We start from the raw sequence: 18,528 nt of genomic DNA, 5'->3' as shown, positions 1-18,528 counted from the left end.
TTTTGTGTTGAATAACAGAAATGTGATTTAAAAGGGGAGAAACAATAGAAATGTGATAGTGTGAAAACTCTGCTAAAATTATGAATGCGCGAGGCACGGGAATTACCGCGCGATGCGCGCGATCATGGCGCGTGAACAAGGGGTGGTGCGAAGATGACATTAAAGTGTTTGGAATTCTCATATAGCTCCTTAAGAGCTTTAAACATGAAAGGGACAAAAAACGCGAAATGAGATGAGGGAAACTATACAATGCCTCTAGGTGTGCGCATTGCGCGTCCTCAGGCGCAATATGGTGCGCCTGAGTCATCCCAGGGTCGCCTGAGACATGCTCTGCTTGGTGGTTGGGCAGTGTGATGCACGGATGCTTTACTGGCAAGGGATAGTCACTAGAAGCAAAAAGCGCGATGTGCGCGTGATCGTTAGTGACAGATGGAATTACCAGAGGCAAAGTCTGGTTGACGCGAGGTGCAACTTGAGCCTCTGATGCGGTAGAAGGCTCCTCTATAGGCGCGCTAAGGTGCAATAGATGTTTAGGGTCATCCCTGACCTCTGGCGATGTGAACGGCGATAGCGGTGACAGTGAAGGCGTGATTGGCAAGATTTCTTCCTTAAGCGATGCAATAGCGATAGGTGAGTGTGTTTCAAGCGATGGCGTAATAACTTCCACAATGGGCGCGTTATTGTGCAATAGATGTTTAGAGTCATCCCTGACTAAAGGCGATGCGATTGCGATAGGCGAGCGTGGTTTGAGTGGTGCATTGGTGTGCAATAGATGTTTAGAGTCATCCCTGACTACTGGCGATGCGATTGATGCTGACATGGGCAGCAAATGAGAATTGTCAGTGTGCAAAACAGGTGAAGAAAGAGATGATGATGGGGGCAAAGAGGCGCCTGCAGTGCGCTTCTGGTTGCGCTTTACGGGCGCGTGCTCGAGTTCGTGATCTAAAGCGATGCAGTCTGGTATAGCTTTGTATGCTGGCGCAGTTGATGGTTCAGGTGAGCGTGAGTCGCGCGAAGGCATGGGAAAATTGTGCGCGCGAGGCGCAAGAATAGGAACTGGTGGCCTTTTGTCAAGTACAACATCTGAGGATGCGCGATAGAAGAGTCCGGCTGTCACACTAGCGCTAGTGGACGTATCCTGTGTTGCGGGGCTCGCGTAGTATTGATCTTTGTGCTTAGTTACCATGGCTTGCACCGGTGCTTGCGCTGGCGCGGTCGCTGAGACTAAGTTCGCAAATGGCACTACTACAGGCGCGTTAACTGGCGCGCTTGGCGCGGGAAAAGCGCGCGCAGGTAATAGGAACTGTGCAGCTGCAAAGACGTCCATGAACGGATATGGGTCGTGTGGATAGTGGTCGGGGAACTTGATCATAAGGCGCAAGCGAATTTGCGGCTGAGCATCTCTAGGGATTCCTTCCATGAATAAGCGGTCGCGTTCGGCCTTTCCAATACGGTCTTCATCCATAAGTGGCTGCATAACCTTCCTGAATGCGCGCAAGTAATTGCTTAGTTTGGTGCAAGAGGGCATAGGTTTGTTAGCGTATTCTCGCGTGATGGCGCGTAAGTCCGCGAGTGCATAGCGTCTCTTGCCATCCCATCCAGGATACATTACCTTCACCTCATCTAAGAAGGCGTCGTAATCGCTTACTGCCGCTTCAGGCATGCCTCCCCATAGTTCTCGATCATCGCGTTCAAGGTAGCGAATAATACCTTTGATGCGGTCGAGTCCTTGGAGTCCTGCTTCATCAGCGAGCTGCTCATATGCATCAATGAACTCGGCGAGGTTGTCTGTAGTGCTGTCGAATTTGGGCGCGTTTGTTGTGCCACGGATGGGCATTCTATAAGGCATTGAAGTGCGAGAAAGGCGCGCGCGCGAGGCGCGAGAAAGCGCGACTAAAAATGGTTAGCTTGTGAAAATGCAAAGAGATTGACCTATATGTGCTAAATGGCGCTAGACGCGAAGATGCGCAGAACTAGATCTTGCTGACTGTTCCCCTCGCGGTGGGCTCCAGTTGAAGGTCCAACGAAACAGCGAGGCACGAACAGTGCTCCTGACTGTATCTATAATTGTTGTAAGGTCGCGCGTTGCCTAGTCTGCTATACTTGAGACGACAAGTGCGTTCGACCCTAAAGGGGAAGCGAGTGCAGCAAGGATCTAGAGGTATGCACTGAAAGCGCTACTGGTTGGCCAATGCGAAGCGCGAGAAAGCGCAGGTGCGCGCAAGGCGCGAGAATGCGCGAAGCGCGGGAATGCGCGCGCGTGTATGCGGAAACAAGAGAGAGTAAGAGTGAGTTTGCTTAGGTGATGATATGATGTAAGACAAGAGAAGGGAGATGCAAGGTGTAAACAAATAGATTTCTACTATGTTCTGCTAGGTAAATAGTGGGTAGTAACCAGTAAGTCCTCTGTCGTTCTGGTGGGAGAGTAAGTGTTCTGTTGTTCTGGTGGGAGAGTAAGTGAGTAAGTCATAGTATGTACTGCTGGCGCTTAAGTATGGCGCCTAAGCGCTGTCATGCGGAGCCGAAGCGCTACCGAGTAAGGTATGTAAAGATATATGTAAGTAAGGGTCCATGATAAAAATAAAGATGGAACGATAAGCAAATGTGAGAAATGGAAATATATGCACTAGGGAACTTGGTGGACAGTGGATGGATGCTTCTGGATGGCTGGCGCTATAGGGCGCTACAGCGCGGGAAAGCGCGCGCGCATATACATCGTGAAGCGCGGGAAAGGTACGCGCGCATGGCGCGCATTGCGCGGGAAAGCTGCGCCTCATATAGAGATAGCTGCAGGTAGCACACAGAGTGATGCTACAAGTTCATGCCATGTACTCCCCAGTGAAAACTGCCATATTGCACAATGAGAGGCATGAGTCTCTACACCGCACTTCGCGCATTCTCGCGCCTCGCGCGCACCTGCACTTTCCCGCGCTTCGCATTGGCCAACCAGTAGCGCTTTCAGTGCATACCTCTAGATCCTTGCTGCACTCGCTTCCCCTTTAGGGTCGAACGCACTTGTCGTCTCAAGTATAGCAGACTAGGCAACGCGCAACCTTACAACAATTATAGATACAGTCAGGAGCATTGTTCGTGCCTCGCTGTATCGTTGAACCTTCAACACAGCCTATGCCTTTGCAAAAGGGACCAAGTATGTGCTGGCCTGTATGAGAATAATTTGCCCAATGAAAGGGATGCATGGAAGGCTGATGAAGCGACTGTTTGAGGGGGTAATAGTCCCAAAGATGCTGTACGCAGCAGACGTGTGGTGCTCAGGCCTCGTGGCCAAGGGGAGAGGAAAACAAAGGGGAGGCAAAGGAGCGCGAGGATTCACATCGCAAATGTCAAGGGTCCAGCGAATGGCCACTCTCCTAATAACCGGCGGACTAAGATCATCTTCTAATGATATGCTGGATGCACACGCTAACGTCCTTCCATTCCAACAGCTACTCCGGAAAATCTGTCTCAGAGAAACACTCAGAATGGCCACGCTCCCACAACTCCACCCACTAGCTAAAGGCATTCGTGCGGCATACTCCTATGGCGCAAAGAGAGAGTTTAAGGGGAGAAAACAACATCCGTCTCCACTCCACAAGCTGATGTATGAATTCCAGATAAACCCTGACAAGATGGAGAAAATATGGCCAGTCAGACACTACCCAAAGTGGGCCCCAGACGTAGAGACCCGCATCACGGACGAGACAGAGGGAGCAATAGAAGAGGACATGGGAGCCAACGAAGACATCCAGGCGTATTCGGACAGATCCCTAATTGACGGCGGAGTAGGAGCAGCAGCAGTGATCATGAGAGGTGAGGAGGAGGTACGAAGCTTGAGATTCTACCTGGGGTGGGACACAGAACACACAGTGTACGAGGGCGAGCTTGTAGGAATGATCTTAGCGGTCCAACTGCTCAAAGAGGAGGGAGGAGGAAGAGGGGGCACCATGTCGTTGGGAGTAGACAACCAGGCCTCCATCCGCGCCACAGCAGCCTTCCATTCCCAACCGGGACATCATCTAATGGACACATTCCATGACAACCTACACAAACTCATCCCGGATAATGACGAAAGGAAACTCATCGTCAGGTGGACACCAGGCCACAAGGGCATCCAGGGCAATGAAGCAGCAGACGTGCAGGCGAAGGAAGCGGCCAGAGGAAACACGTCAGAAAGTCACACACTCCCAGAATTGTTGGTGATGAACCAGGGGGAGATCAGGGAACTGCCACTAAGCAAGTCAGCAGTCAAGCAAGTACTCTACCACAAAATCAAGGATGAGGCCGTGAAGATCGCACAGAACTCACCGAGATTCGCTACACTCCACACCATAGATTGCTCCGCTCCCTCCAACAAGTTTGCCAAGAGTGTCGCGATGCTGCCAAGGAAGCACAGCTCCATCCTGTTTCAACTCCGTATGGGTCACATCGCGCTCAACAAGCACCTGCACCGCATTTCAAAAACCCTGTCAGCCAAATGCGAAAAATGCAACGCGTACGAGGAAACCATTCACCACTTCCTACTCACTTGCCCATCATTCATCAGACAGCGCAATGCTCTGAGACTCGAAGTCGGCCAGCGCAATTGCAATGTCAAGTACCTACTCAATGAGTACAAAGGAATGAGGGCGACACTGAAATACATAGCACGCATGAAACACTTTGAATGCACCTTTGGAGATGTGACCCCCCTGGAGGAAAAGGAAGAGCAGAGGAAAAAGTAGCCGAGGAGAGACGAAGAACCCCGCTAAAGTCACCGCATATCACCCATCCCCATTGCCTCCAGAAGGCTCCAACATTCTCACTCATGCCGGAACCATTGTCAAAGATACGAAACCAAGACTCAAGTAGACTTCATATGATAGCAGTACATACATGTAGGTAATGTCCAACATAGGGCTCCGCCCCAACGGACACTAAACAAGGATTCAAAAGAAAAAAAAAATCTAGGTCTGGACAAGACTCACACCGTATATGAAGCCGAAGTGGTAGGTCTAATGTTAGCAGCAAAAATACTAGCCACAGAACAAAACAAAACATAGGTCTCCATTTTCATAGACAATTGTGCAGCCATTCAATCTGGTGAGAGCCATAATATGAAACCAGGCGGATACTTAGTAGAACATTTTCACAGATTAACTTGAGAACTCACCTTACAACAAATGAATCCAGAAGAGAAGTTGGATCTAACGATACGCTGGATACCAGGCCACAAGGGAGTATTAGGAAACGAGTTAGCAGATGAAGCAGCAAAGGATGCTGCAAAAGGTCCTAGTGGAATGAGCCTGAATCACTGTCTCCTAAAATTTCTTCAAGACAAACCCCTACCAGACAGCATCTCGGCCCTGAAACAATGGCATGAAAATGCACTGAAGAAACACTGGACAGCACAATGGAAATTATCGCCCAAATTCATGAAAGCCAACCTCATTGACTCCTCCATGCCATCCAAAGGATTCCTCCAACTCATCACTTACCTTCCCCGCAACCAAACCAGCATATATACACAACTCCACACCCGACACATTCCCCTCAAGCTCCACCTTTACCATATCAACAAAAGCGAAACCCCCCACTGCCCAATATGTCCAGGAATCAACGAATCAATCTATCACTACCTCTTCGACTGTCCCCAATACGCCCATGAATGTCACATACTATCCAACAAACTCCATCGTCAAGCCACCTCTATATCCTACCTCCTCACAGCTGAAGAAGCTATGAAACCGTTAATGCAATTCATCAATAGTACAGGACACCTCAAATCAACATTCAGTGAGATTAAGATTCGCTAAAAGTACATAAGTTCACACATGCACAGTAAATAACACACAGCACAAACATACCCCCCAAGCAGAATGATCCATTATTATCAAACAAAAACACTACTAATCCACTAAACTCGCCACTCACCTAATGCCCTCATCTCCATACAGGAAGGGAAGGCCGCTCGCAGGACGAGCAGCACTCGAGGAACAGAAGATGGAAGAAGAAACAGAACGAGAGCATGGGCACCCAATGATGATGAAGAAAACCAATATATATCACCCACGCAATCCACCTGTTTATTTACACATACCTCCCCCCAACAGTTATTCCCTTTGCCCGACACATTACCAGCGGAGTACGTGTTTAGACCCATACCACCCAAAGTACATACACGATACGATATAAAGCCAGGAGCAAGCCCCCCACACTCAAATAGGGCTATGTCCAACATAGGGTCTCCGACCCCAAAGGACAATAAAACTTGATCTAAAAAATGAATAAAAAAAGGTGCGGGTGAGGGTATGAGCTGGCCATACCCCCCAAAAACCCGCACCCGCGCGAAGGGTGCAGGTATACCTCGGGGTGTGGGTGTGGGTCAGGTCCCTGACACCCCGGGGTATACCCATGTGGATCCCTAGGCAGCATCTGGGGATCCATGGGCTTTGTCTCGGTACCATCTAAATGGCTGAGCAGCCCCCAAGCATCGATGGACCACTGAAGACATTCTTTGTACATCATCCAGTTCTTGCCATTGGCGGTGAGCTTTGGGATATGGAGGAAATCCTCTCTGAGTTTTCTGTTCAAGGTAGACATCCTTTTGAGTCTTTTTCTTTGCACACTTAATTTGAAATTTTCACTATAGGTGCGCAGGGCTCATAACCTGTAGCAGCTCAGCTACAGGTGTTGTCAGTTAGATACATAACATATGTACGAAGATAGTACTAACTGTTGAGAGCCAAATCATCCAATGGAGTTGAGAGAGAGGAGGCCGAGAGATCTGACAGATAGGTACAGAAAGGGGACAATAAGGTTGCTGGTCCGAGCACAAGCCAGAACCGGCCAATGGTATCACTTATTTCTGTTCCTTACTCACCTAGTATAAAGCCAGATGGCTATCATAGCGACATCTCAGTTCTTCAAATGAGACTGAGATGTAAGTCCTAGTCGATTCCTGTAACGTCAGCGTTAGCTGACCAAAAGACCATAGCGTACCTTGTGTTTCTACTGCACATGTCAATAATGAGTTCTTCAAATGAGACTGAGATCGTACCTTGTGTTTCTAGCTCCGTCTTAACATTCCTGCAAAATCTGTTCGCTATACTAACCTCAGTGGACATGCAAAGTCAACTGAGGGAAGCTACAAGGCACAAGAACAAACAATATTTGTAGGTACTTAGATAATAGAGTGGGACTGAGTGACTATAGCAAAGGGTTTAATATCCAACATGGTGGCCCTCTTCAGATCATCACTGATATGTCTATTGACCATGATGAGACGTCAAACTTAGCTCAAGCGTTTGATAGAACACGCACAGGTTCATACAATAGTCTCACACTATATGAAGCCTTCAGAATGTTTTTTTATATGCATCATTATATATGCAAATTGCAATAATCCTCTTGTCCACTCAAAATGAAATTGTTTTTCCTCATAATAAGTGTGAATAAGTTGAAAATAAGTGCGAAAAAGGGGATTGTAATGTAACTCATTCTAAAAAAAGTGCAAAAAGTGCAGGACAAGTGAAAAAAAAGCTCAAATCAAGAGGAAGGGATCTTCTTGGCAGCTTGTTGCTCTTTGTGACAAGGAGGTGTTCTGGTTCTTGTCGCTTTCTGCTCTTGGGTGGGAAAAATAAGAGCGAAAAAGGAAATTAAGCAATGTGTGAATTTACTAATGAGAACCAGTCCGAACCTGAGGCCCAGTGAAAACCGGTCAGTGCGGGAATGTGTGAGAGCGTGCGAGAGTATTACGCAAAGTGCCAAATCATGTAGATAGAGTTGATAACCAATGGACGCCTGTTTTCTTGCAAGGTGCATGTGTTTGCGTGAACTCTGCATTCCCTTCGCATTTGTGTCGCAACTACACAGATTTCGTGACACTTTGCATTGCAATCACATTGCACTCGCATCTTCAATTGCATTCAGGTTGTGCACTTCACCCAGGTAAGCACAATTCCGGCGCCGCTATACTCTGGCTTAGTCGATGCCTACGACTTACTGATCCTTCTTAGTACTAGGCCTATATCTACTAGGTACATATACTAGCTAATTCAACAAGCCTTTGTTTTCTCAATGGAATCATTCTTGGTCCGAAACTAGACCTATACGAGTGATACTATGTCTAACTTATATTGGTGTGTCTGTTGATGACACGGAGGGAGACGTGTGCAAGTCGGGCGCACTACTTACTACGACCACCTGCGTGAAGCAGAGACCGACGAGGAGCGCGAGCAAATCATTAATGCACAGGACGATCCTGAGGCCATCCAGCTGATTCGTAAATACCTGAGCAAGCGGTGTGCCAGTCCAACTCATGCTCCTCCTGGAAAACGCACTCGCACGGCCAGTCCACATGTATGTATGTTATTTTATTCAATGGCCATAGTACTAATGAGCTTATGCAGCATCGAAACGACGAGCCTATGTCTCTGTCAAATGACGAGAACATGCAGCCTCAAAACGACGAGCCTCATCAGCCTCAAAACGAGGAGCCTCCACATCCACCAAATGACGAGCCTCATCAGCCTCAAAACGACGAGCCTCCGCATCCACCAAATGACGAGCCCGCTGCAAACCAACCACAGCCACCCAACCCTCCTGGCATTGATATTGATGAGCTTGAGCAGCTCTCTCAACTCCCAAAATTTCACCAAGCTTTCTCATTTATTCAAGCGCTTCGTGCAGCATCTCTTGATGACCCAGTTGCGAAACTTACACCTGAAGCTCTTGAGAAACTGCGAAATCCGCCTCAGCAGCCACCTCGTATCGCAAGTCCAATTATTCGTCACGGTATCGAGATGTACTTTCATCTTGAACATGCAGCTCAGGCTGCATATAAGGGGATTGCTGATTCTGCAGCAAGAAGTTTTCCTGGAGCGGAAGATATCCCATCTTATTGTGGTGTCGAACGCCTCGTTGCAGAACTTAGTGGTATTGACTCAATCAAACACCACATGTGTTTAAACACTTGTATTGCATTCACCGGTCCCTTTTCTGATCTCGACCAGTGCCCGTTCTGTGACTCACACCGATATGACCAGCTGAAACTTGAAGCAACAGGTAAACAGGTTCCTGTTCGCGAGTTTCATACCATTCCCCTGGGACCACAGTTACAAGCACTTTGGCGTGATCCCGAGAGTGCGGGACACATGCACTATCGTCGTGAACGTACAGCTGCAATTTTTCAGTACTTGCAACAGCACGACGGCGAACTCCACATCATTGATGATTTCATATGCGGCAGTAACTACCTTGAAGCTGTCATGCAGGGTCGCATCAATGAGAACGACACAGTTCTTATGATCTCAATGGACGGTGCTCAGCTCTATCAAAGCAAAATTTCTGATTGTTGGATCTACATTTGGGTAATTCTCGACCATCACCCCAGCCGCCGCTACAAGAAACAGTATGTTCTTCCTGGCGGAGTAATCCCTGGACCCAAAAACCCAAAAAACTTCGACTCGTTCTTGTTTCCAGGTTTTCATCACCTTGCGTCACTACAGAATGAAGGCCTTCGCATTTGGGATGCATCTCGTAACATAAATTTCACTTCGCACCCATTCCTTGCTCTTCCGACAGCTGATGCTCTTGGCCTTGTCCATTTTGATGGTATGGTGGGCCATAGTGGTAGAAATGGTTGTCGAGTCTACTGTGGACTTATTGGCCGTTGCAAACCCCAAGGCTCTCATTACTTTCCCGTCCTCCTTAAGCCCTTGAACTATACTGTTCGAGGGTGCAGTCATGATGATGTTGATGTTTTCAATCTCCCTGCCACTGGTTCAGGTTCCTATCCCACAAATCTTCGTCACCTTGTCAGTTCTCCGAATCAAACACAATTCGAGAAGCGCAGAACCGAAACCGGTATCGTCAAACCCAGTCTTTTACTTGGCCTCAACCCTGCACATGTTCTCGGAATCCCTGATTGTCTGACCACCGACATTATGCATCTAATTGCAAACATTTCAGATTTAATTCTAAGCTTATGGCGAGGCATGATCAACTGCGACACTTCGGATGATGTTCGTACTTGGCGTTGGGCCATATTTCGTGACAATGATGCTTGGACTGAGCATGGTGCAATTGTTGGTGCAACAACCTACCACATACCTGGCTCATTTGATCGTCTGCCTCGCAATCCAGCAGAGAAACTCAACACGCAGTATAAAACTTGGGAATTCCAGCTTTACATTTTCGGCCTTGCACCTGCACTCTTGCATACCATTCTTCCACAAGACATATGGCTAAATTTCTGCAAGCTCGTACGAGGGATTCACATTGTCTGTCAGCACAGTATCTCACAAAACGAGCTTCGAGAGGCTCAATTGCTACTTGGCGAGTGGGAAACTGAATTCGAGCAGTTGTATTACCAGTGTCGTCGTGATCGCATTCATTTTATCCGACCATGTGTACACCAGGTCAATCATCTCGTCCGTGAAACCATATGAAAAGGCCCTCCAGTGTGTTATGCACAGTGGACAATGGAACGGACCATTGGCAACCTTGGTCAACAAATTCGACAGCCTTCAAACCCATATGCAAACCTTTCAATGGAGGCTGTCCGACGATGCCAAGCAAATGCACTCAAGTCCATACTGCCATTCTTAGCTCCCCCTGACAATGTTCTTCCACGTGGACATCAAGAACTTGGCAATGGGTATGTCCTCCTCCGAATGAGGGAAAAGCGACCATATCGTCCACCAGCAATTCATGTAGCTGTTACAGGCATCTGTAACACCTATAAGAGCCCCTGCTCTGCCTACGCCTGCCCCCACTCTGCTAGACTCCCCGCGCGGCGGTGCGCCGCCCGCGCCCAGAAAGACAGTGGTCTGGACCGCTACGACCCCGCCCCTGGCGCTATGACCCGCCCCTGGCCTAGATGGCCTTGTACCTGATCCATGGAGGCTGTACGCCTCATGGTCACCCTAGATCAGCGCATGCATACCACATGTCGCTTCATGAAGATCCGGAGCGCGCTTGGCGCTTCCTGTACCTATGCGCAGCTGCCCTTGGTGCAGCATGCTTGATCAGAGGTTAAGCCTCATGTATCTTATCTGAACCTCATGTCTGGCTATCATAGATTTACGATATACTATTGATTACAGACTGAGCTAGAATACTTGTAGTACTTCCCTATAAGTAGACACAGATTATTGTACTTAGACTTTACTTTAATCTACTAGGTTCATCCCCAGAACTTGCTCATCTAAGCTTACCAGCTTCCTTGTGTGAGACCGCACTTCTAAGTCGCCCCCATACGACTTAGCACGTATCCGCTAGCCCTGCATCTCGACGAGCGCCGTCTTACCAAGATCGCCGGAGGAATCCTTGACGTTCCGTCAAGGCTAGACCACGCTCAGCTTCAGTAGACTCACTCGAGTCGTCGCTGAGAAGACCTATCCTAGTTCGCACACGCCAACCGACGGTCAGCGTAACAGTAGCCCTCCTCGAAGATTTTGTCCATGCACCACTCCCCCAGATGCATCGTTGGGCTCGACTCCGACTTCCATGTGGTCAAATTGCACGCACTGCCTGGCGTGAATCAGAACGGCCACTTGAGAAATTGCGCATTGCACGTCACATCAAAGTATGTGTTAACTGTACTTCACATAGCATGTACTGATTGTAGTATACAGGTTATTATTGATGGGACTGTCCGCTTCGCAGAAGTCCAGTACTTCACACAGGTTGCAATTGCTATGGAGAATATTGGTGAATGGCACGATGCAAATATTGCTGTAATCTCAGTCTTCTCCGCTCCAGATGCTGACCTTGTTCAGCTTTCAAATCAAACTGTGCTTTCATGCAAATACCTTGGCGATGAAGGACTCTGTGTTGTTGATGTCACCTCTATCAAATCTGTTGTCGCAATGATTCCGCACCGTCCTACTCTACCATCTGGAGTCATCGAGGATCGCTTTTTTGTTCTTGAGCGTCCTGGACTCGATATTTATCAATTTGGTGTTGAGCAGGATCAAGAAGACGAGGTAGACCAACGGGAAATGGAAGCTGAGGAGAGAAACTAGTTTTATGACACTGATACATCACTCGTCTGTTGTTCCTTCAATACAAGAACTTTATTTGACCCTAATATTGCTTGACATGGTGTAGACGTCGTAGTATACAAATCGGAATTTACCGACACTTGCTATGACGTCTATGTTTAGGTTTTACCTTTTTCCCCTACCACCACAATGTCTGCCGTCAACACAGAAAGTGGTATCCATAACTTTGCTAGGTCGAGGAAGCTCTCTCAACAACACCTAGAGGCTTCACAAAACTTCTCCGAACAACGATATCCTTCTCCAATTACTCCTGTTTTCAATACTCCTAATCTTCCTTTGCATCAGTCGACATCAAGTAATTTTCCGTGGCAGCAACCTTATAATTCGGACATTTCTCCTTCACAAAATGACTCTCGTTTTTCAAGCACTTCAAAGTACTCGTTTCCTGCCACACACAGGCATACCACAGACACACACAAGTAAGTTTTATTTATATTCACAGATGTCATGTCTGGTGTTTACCGCTCTACAGGGCGCATATATGCGTGATACAGACCAATTCATGGTTACATGACTCATATATGCGCGACATCCATGACTGACGTTCTTTACAGCAAAGAATTGAAATATTAGAGAAGGAAAACTTAGAATTACGAACGGAATGCACCACCCTAAAGTAAGTTTCGAGTGTAGTGATATTAGAATAATGCTAATCTATAAGTAAGGAATGCATTTCAGATGCTTGCTGATTGTGTGGGACTACGAAATGCCGACGCCAACAATTTTACTCCGCCTCCTCATGCTGATGGAAAAACTCCACATATCGACCAGTCCCTGCCTTTGCGACCTCCTCCGTTGAGCTCCGACGATTACGACACCAAGTTTTGGGACATCGAAGACTGGAAAATATGGTGCAACAGCACTGAAGGACGTGGCTCGATCAAGTCGCGTGGCTCAGTCCCTTTCTTAGAAGATGAAGATGGAAATCCTCTCGCGTCGACAGCTATTGATTCTATCCGTCGCACAATGCGTCGACTCTTCGAGATGTTGGCATCCAAGAATATTGCACCACCATCCTGGGGACGCTTATCTGAACAAGCTTACCTTCTTTTTCATATTGCTATCGGTACAGCACACCCAGAACTCAGATTCTGCTCGAACGACTGGAAAGCAAACGAACTGGCAAAGAACGTGTATTCGGCTTGGCGAACGGCACGCAGGCGAGCAAAAGCGAGGGCTAAGGGCGTCAAACCTGAGGAACTCGATCAAGATGATCTAGGCTCTTATTCTGGCGATGACGAAGATGGAGACGATCTTGAGAACCGGAAGCGGAGTGCCATGCCAGAAGATCTCACACATACCACGAAGAGACGCAAGACATACGAGTCTCCACTCTTGTCCAGTAGCGCTACTACCCCTTCGTCAGAACCTGAAGAACTTACCTCAACCGATCTCACACCATCAGCAGCGCAATGCGATAAACCCACTGCCATCGAGACTTGGACAGTACCTCAAATCAAACTGAAAAATCCACTGTATGTCGATTTTTAAAATTCTTCACAACGCTAATTCTGAATTTATTGACAGTGATGGTCTTACTCTTCCCCAGAAGTCTCTGCTGGTGCTGCCATCATCATCCGAGTCTACAACTCCAGTTCTCAAATCTGCTGCTGCCATCTCCCAACCCAATGCCCTCGTCGATGGATTTGCTGGCGAGTCTCCTGAGGCTCTGGTCGAGACTGTCACGGTCACACCCCCCCTTGTTGATACACCCATACCAAACGGCCAGCCCACCACTTCGGTCTCCAGCGTTCCCATTCACAGTGTCACCGAGCCCACCGAAGTGCCGAAGAAAGCCAGCAAGGCGCGTCCCAGCAGTAAGAAGAACGGGAGGCAAGTATTTCTTTCCTGCTTATATGCTATCATTAGTACTGACATTGATACAGGGACCTTTGCATCCTTCGTTGGCTCAAGCAAGTCAAGAAAGACGGGACTACAGCAGAGTTTCGTATCTACTGGGACGCACTCGATACCCAACAGCGCAATGTACGTTATCGTTTTTTCTCACTGCTACTACTAGTAGTACCATCATGCTGAACTCATCCGATTCTGTTAGTCTTATGAGTCTGAAGCGGTTCAATTGGTGAGTGTTACTTCAAGTTGTATTTGCAGTATTGATCCGAATCTTTACTCAGGTTTCCTCGAACGTCTGGGTCAAGAATACAGTCGGCGCAGTCGTCGACGGTACTTTGCATTGAGCGTGCACATTGCGTGCCTGCGCTGTTCGGACTACCTTCATTCCATTGTTTTCGTGCTCTGTTTCAACTGCATATCATTCCATGGATTGTATCCGTATTTTGTACTACTAGTAGCTACAGCTTGAAGCAATATGATATGAACCGTTCTCGCACGATATCAAACCGCTCGCAAGGAATGCAAGGGAGTGCCACATTGTGTAGAAACAGCTTGAACGACTCTCGCACGACGACGCACGATATGGACTCCTTCTGCATCGTGTATTCGTCCGGATTTCTTGTCGAGATCGTGCGAGGGTGGTTTCAGCTGGCGGTGCACGATGTGGCACGCTCTCACACGTTCCTGCACTGACCGGTTTTCACTGGGCCTGAGGCCTGACCAACGGGTCAGGTTCTTCCTTGGTTCCGTCCGGAACTGAGTGAGATTCGCGGTCTACCATTGCCCGAACGGTTCTATGTTGGTTCGAACCTTCCCTATCGATAACCCCGATAGTTAGTGCTGGGGGCAGAATTGTTTGCGAGCAATTGTGCCAGCATAACCGGCAAAAGCGGCAGAACCACCACTTCTGCCGCCGCTTGGCAAAATTTTCAAAGCGCTACAAGGCTATGTGTATGACAATGTATATAGTAAGTGTCACTAGGAAACACCATTAGAAGACATCAGCGCGTCCACGTCCCACTGTCCGTTGTCGTGTGAGGTATGATCAACTACTATGATCTCGTTGTCAACAGATTTTGGTGCAAGACCTTGGTCAACATGCTCCAATTCCGCAAAATCATAAACTTCAACACTTCATTTCCGTCAACCGGCCATCGTTCCATGGCTTTTTTCTCGCGTTCCAGTAGCGCAAATGCGGCGATGCAGGGGTGACGGGCCAGGGTCCCGAGTCGAAAGTACTTAACGCCCCACCATCATCAAGAACCCAACCCTCACAACAGCCATGACCGACTCTGGCAAAGTCTACCACCGCTCATGCACCGGACTAGCTCTCCAAACCGTCGAACAACATGTTCAAGACCAAGACATCACCCTCTTCGCAACCTGTTTTTCCCCACCCGTGCAACGTGTATGGTCTGCGCTCGAATATCTCGAGATTCCTTACAAAGTGAGAGAATCTTGCTGTACTTGAATGAAGGGCAGACTGATCGAGGGTGATCTAGTATTGTAAGCATGTCGATCATTGATGCATCAACTATGGTGATGACAATGACTGTATGCATGCTTTGATGGACGACAGACGAAGTCGATCCCCATCAAAAATCACAAGAACTACTAAACGTCTCGCCGAAAGGCCTAGTCCCAGCGCTCATGCTCAATACTTTCGATCCGCCTCGTGCCCTAAACGAAAGCACCGTCATCCTCGACTTTCTCGAAGAGTGCGTTTCATCCCACACACAGAATCCCAACATTGCTAAAACTGGGTGATGATCACCAAGTATCGCTGCAAAGTCGACGCACAGAAGCCTCTTCCCGCCATCAACAGACCCATGTTTGTGAAACCCAACATAAATTTGCAAGCGCTCACATACATAAATCGTGCTCTTTTGCCAGATGCGAAAGCGCTCGTCCGGCTCCAATCAGATCATATCAACCGAACCCTCATGCCCGCGTTTTACAGGTATCTTCAAGCTCAAGGTCCAGAGGCCCAAATTTCTGCAGGGAAAGAGTTTCACGCAGCTATTCAATCATTAGTCGAGCTTTTCGAACGCGCGGAAAGAGAGGTAGGGGGGACAGGGCTTTGGGTTGAAGGTGGCGATTTGGGATGGGCGGACGTCATGGTCGCACCATGTGGGTCTTGGTTTCTACTCATTGATGGGGATGGAAGGCACTTAAGGCCGTGATGGAGCAGGGATGTTCAGAGCGGCTAATGTATTAAAACACTATCGCGGATTTGAAATGCCGCGAGGAACCAAATTTGAAGCTTGGTTAGGGAGGCTTTTTGAGCATCCTGCGTTTAAGAAGACTTGTAGTCACGAAGAGTTGTATCTGGACAGTTATGAGCGGTGAGTGCATGTTTCTGATGGGGACCGGGTGACTTACATGTCTTGTAGATATGCGTTCAATCGCCCGAACACGAGTCAGGTGGCTAATGCGATTAATAGCGGGAGGGGCTTACCTTGAGCGAGACACGCAGGAATCTAATGACTCTGTACAAATGTTTTTTGATTCAAATATGAATGCATTTGCAAAGTGAATAAAACAGCGCTACGAGGTCTCAACTGTTTGTGCTGCGGGAGATGGAAGTTGGTCGGTGGGAGGTACTAAATTCCCAGTCTAGGGGGCATTGAAAGCGTCATACATTGCCTGATCGTTCGGGGCTTGCTGCTTGTCGTAGAGTTGCAATTTCCAGTCAGAACTGCACAGGCCGAGAACGGGTGATATAACTTAGAATTTTAGAATTGATAAGGTCAGATATACACATACATGAGCTTCACGAAGCGTGCCAGAGAGAACTCAAAGAGTAGCCCAAACTCGAATGTCCCTTTTCCTTTGTCCAATGAGTTTTGTTTCCGTCGAAAACATTATAAGTCAAAGTTCATGTAAAGAAATTTCCAGACCTTGACGCAAACTGGAATATCAGGGAAAACTCTCAGGTAGACTCTTGCATTTTATGACTTGCTCAGCAGCAGCAAGCTCTGCTTCGCGCTGAAGCGGATGCTCCATGCCCTTGATGCGGATTTACCATTCACCATAAGCAAATGCTAAGAGCTGTTGAGACAGGTCCCAACGTTCAATCCAGTGAAAATCGGACAGACGCCATCGCACGGAGATTGACGGATTTGTAGGTTTCGAGTAGTCAGCAAGCTCATATCGATCGGAATCCAAGTTGTACAAACACACGTTGAACAATCTGTGTACGATTCGAGCAGTACGTACTCAATGCTGCGCGAAATCCAACTTCAACGTTTCAACGGGTCGCCTTTCCAGCAAACATCAAGCTCCCCACCAAGAAGACCATTGCACCACCAAAAGCTGCATTCCAGACGACGGGGCCTACTTCCCCAGTGGTGTTGTCAATACGTGGCGTGGACTCGAGAAAAAAAGCGCAAGGAAAAGGAGGTGCGCGAAGAGAGATGGATCCGAGTGCGTGTGTGACAGTCACGGCGGCAAATATTAATTATGAGAGGAGTCAGACACAGTTGCGGGGAAAAGAGGACTGGACTGAGTGTGAGCGTACCACACGTCGTCCATCCTTCATGACTGATGCGAAGCGGGACGACGAAGGCCAAAGAAAAATCCACAGCAGTTCACACCTTGATACACAAAGTCTTCCGCTCCGCCAGTTGAGCCTTGTGCTTGCGTTTGGATTGGTTGTGCTTGAGATGGTTGTGCTCCTGGTGGCTGGCCTGATGGCGTTGAACTGTTGGCCTGATTGCTGTTCGTACGTTGCATAGCTGCCGCCGCTTCCGCATCAGACTCGGGGACAACACCAATTCTCTGCAATGAGTTTTAATGGGAGGAAAGAAGACAGGTGAGCCACCCACATTTTCATCTTGAGCAAGAGGTACATCGACAGTACGCGTGGAATGCCCACCAGAAAACAACTTCAAGTTGAAATTCCAGTGTCGGGACTGTCGTTCGATTGGTTGGGATGCATTTGCAGGTCGTGTGCCGAAATGTATGGAACTGAGCAAACGACGCCAACGAATAAGGGGCGATGGGCTTGCGGGAGGAGCTGCACGACGAGACGCGTGGTCTGATTCGTCGCCAAAGAAATCATCGCCCTGTATCTTGGTGTCAGGCGAGAAATGTCAAGAACAAGCAAGTACACTGACATATCTTGCCAGTCCTGTTTGTTTAGCCTGCTGATTAGACGCAAGATGGGGGTCAAAGGTCTAACAAAACATATAGGAAAAAATGGGGTTGCTCACAATTGGTGGGCGCACAACTCTCGGTTGAGCTGGACGTCCCTGATTAAAAGTGAGATGTAGTGTGAAAGAGAAGCAGAGAAGACTTGCCTTTAGCTTTGCATTCCCATCATCTGCGCCCTAGATAGCCAAAACCGTCAGGAAGGAAAATTAGACAACAAAGTGCATACGTACCACATCTTTGAGCGCCGCCTCCAAGCTCCACACATAGATTTTTTTGTCTAGTCCAGCACTGGCAATGTACTTGCCATCGCGCGACATGGAAACAGCCCTGAGTTGGTCATCATGCAAGAGTGGATCTCCGACTGTCTGATTGGCCTTGAGATCCCAGATGCGAATGGAGTAGTCATCTGATGCGCTAGCAATATAGTTTTCATTGGGAATAAGACAGAGCGATCTAACAGCGTTGGCGTGACCCCGAA

General features: G+C 48.2%; 4 protein-coding genes across 4 annotated transcripts; 3 read left to right on the top strand and 1 right to left on the bottom strand.

Moving 5' to 3' along the window:
• Positions 1–6,249: 6,249 nt before the first annotated feature.
• Positions 6,250–6,576, bottom strand: F5147DRAFT_576486 (uncharacterized protein; the record flags this gene model as incomplete). Its single annotated transcript, XM_041431323.1, has 1 exon — positions 6,250–6,576. One exon carries the CDS (start codon positions 6,574–6,576, stop codon positions 6,250–6,252), a length of 327 nt encoding a protein of 108 aa, XP_041293037.1.
• Positions 6,577–12,170: 5,594 nt separating this feature from the next.
• On the top strand, positions 12,171–14,239 carry F5147DRAFT_652668 (uncharacterized protein; the record flags this gene model as incomplete). Its single annotated transcript, XM_041433656.1, has 8 exons — positions 12,171–12,336; positions 12,417–12,460; positions 12,596–12,657; positions 12,707–13,516; positions 13,569–13,878; positions 13,956–14,027; positions 14,098–14,124; positions 14,177–14,239. 8 exons carry the CDS (start codon positions 12,171–12,173, stop codon positions 14,237–14,239), a joined length of 1,554 nt encoding a protein of 517 aa, XP_041293036.1.
• A 909-nt stretch (positions 14,240–15,148) lies between these two features.
• F5147DRAFT_694312 (uncharacterized protein) lies at positions 15,149–15,393 on the top strand. Its single transcript, XM_041437300.1, has one exon. It carries the CDS (start codon positions 15,178–15,180, stop codon positions 15,364–15,366), a length of 189 nt encoding a protein of 62 aa, XP_041293035.1. The 5' UTR covers positions 15,149–15,177; the 3' UTR covers positions 15,367–15,393.
• A 119-nt stretch (positions 15,394–15,512) lies between these two features.
• F5147DRAFT_694304 (glutathione S-transferase) lies at positions 15,513–16,452 on the top strand. Its single transcript, XM_041437299.1, has 5 exons — positions 15,513–15,613; positions 15,674–15,726; positions 15,789–16,025; positions 16,087–16,240; positions 16,289–16,452. The coding sequence occupies exons 1-5, from the start codon at positions 15,546–15,548 to the stop codon at positions 16,356–16,358; spliced, it is 582 nt and encodes a 193-aa protein (XP_041293034.1). The 5' UTR covers positions 15,513–15,545; the 3' UTR covers positions 16,359–16,452.
• The last annotated feature ends 2,076 nt before the right edge of the window (positions 16,453–18,528 follow it).

This window comes from Suillus discolor, assembly GCF_016758755.1.
Source record: "Suillus discolor strain FC423 chromosome Unknown F5147scaffold_26, whole genome shotgun sequence".
Taxonomy (NCBI): domain Eukaryota; kingdom Fungi; phylum Basidiomycota; class Agaricomycetes; order Boletales; family Suillaceae; genus Suillus; species Suillus discolor.
The sequence above is the reverse complement of the archived record's forward strand: the minus strand, read 5'-3'. Positions and strand labels throughout refer to the sequence as shown.

What these genes read in the sequence shown, in the direction of transcription:
- F5147DRAFT_694304 (XM_041437299.1), top strand. Translation starts at nt 15,546, where the DNA reads ATGCTCAATACTTTCGATCCGCCTCGTGCCCTAAACGAAAGCACCGTC. An exon ending in GGACGTCATGGTCGCACCAT is followed by an intron (nt 16,026 to 16,086) that starts GTGGGTCTTGGT and finishes GTGATGGAGCAG; the next exon opens with GGATGTTCAGAGCGGCTAAT. An exon ending in TATCTGGACAGTTATGAGCG is followed by an intron (nt 16,241 to 16,288) that starts GTGAGTGCATGT and finishes CATGTCTTGTAG; the next exon opens with ATATGCGTTCAATCGCCCGA.
- F5147DRAFT_694312 (XM_041437300.1), top strand. Translation starts at nt 15,178, where the DNA reads ATGACCGACTCTGGCAAAGTCTACCACCGCTCATGCACCGGACTAGCT.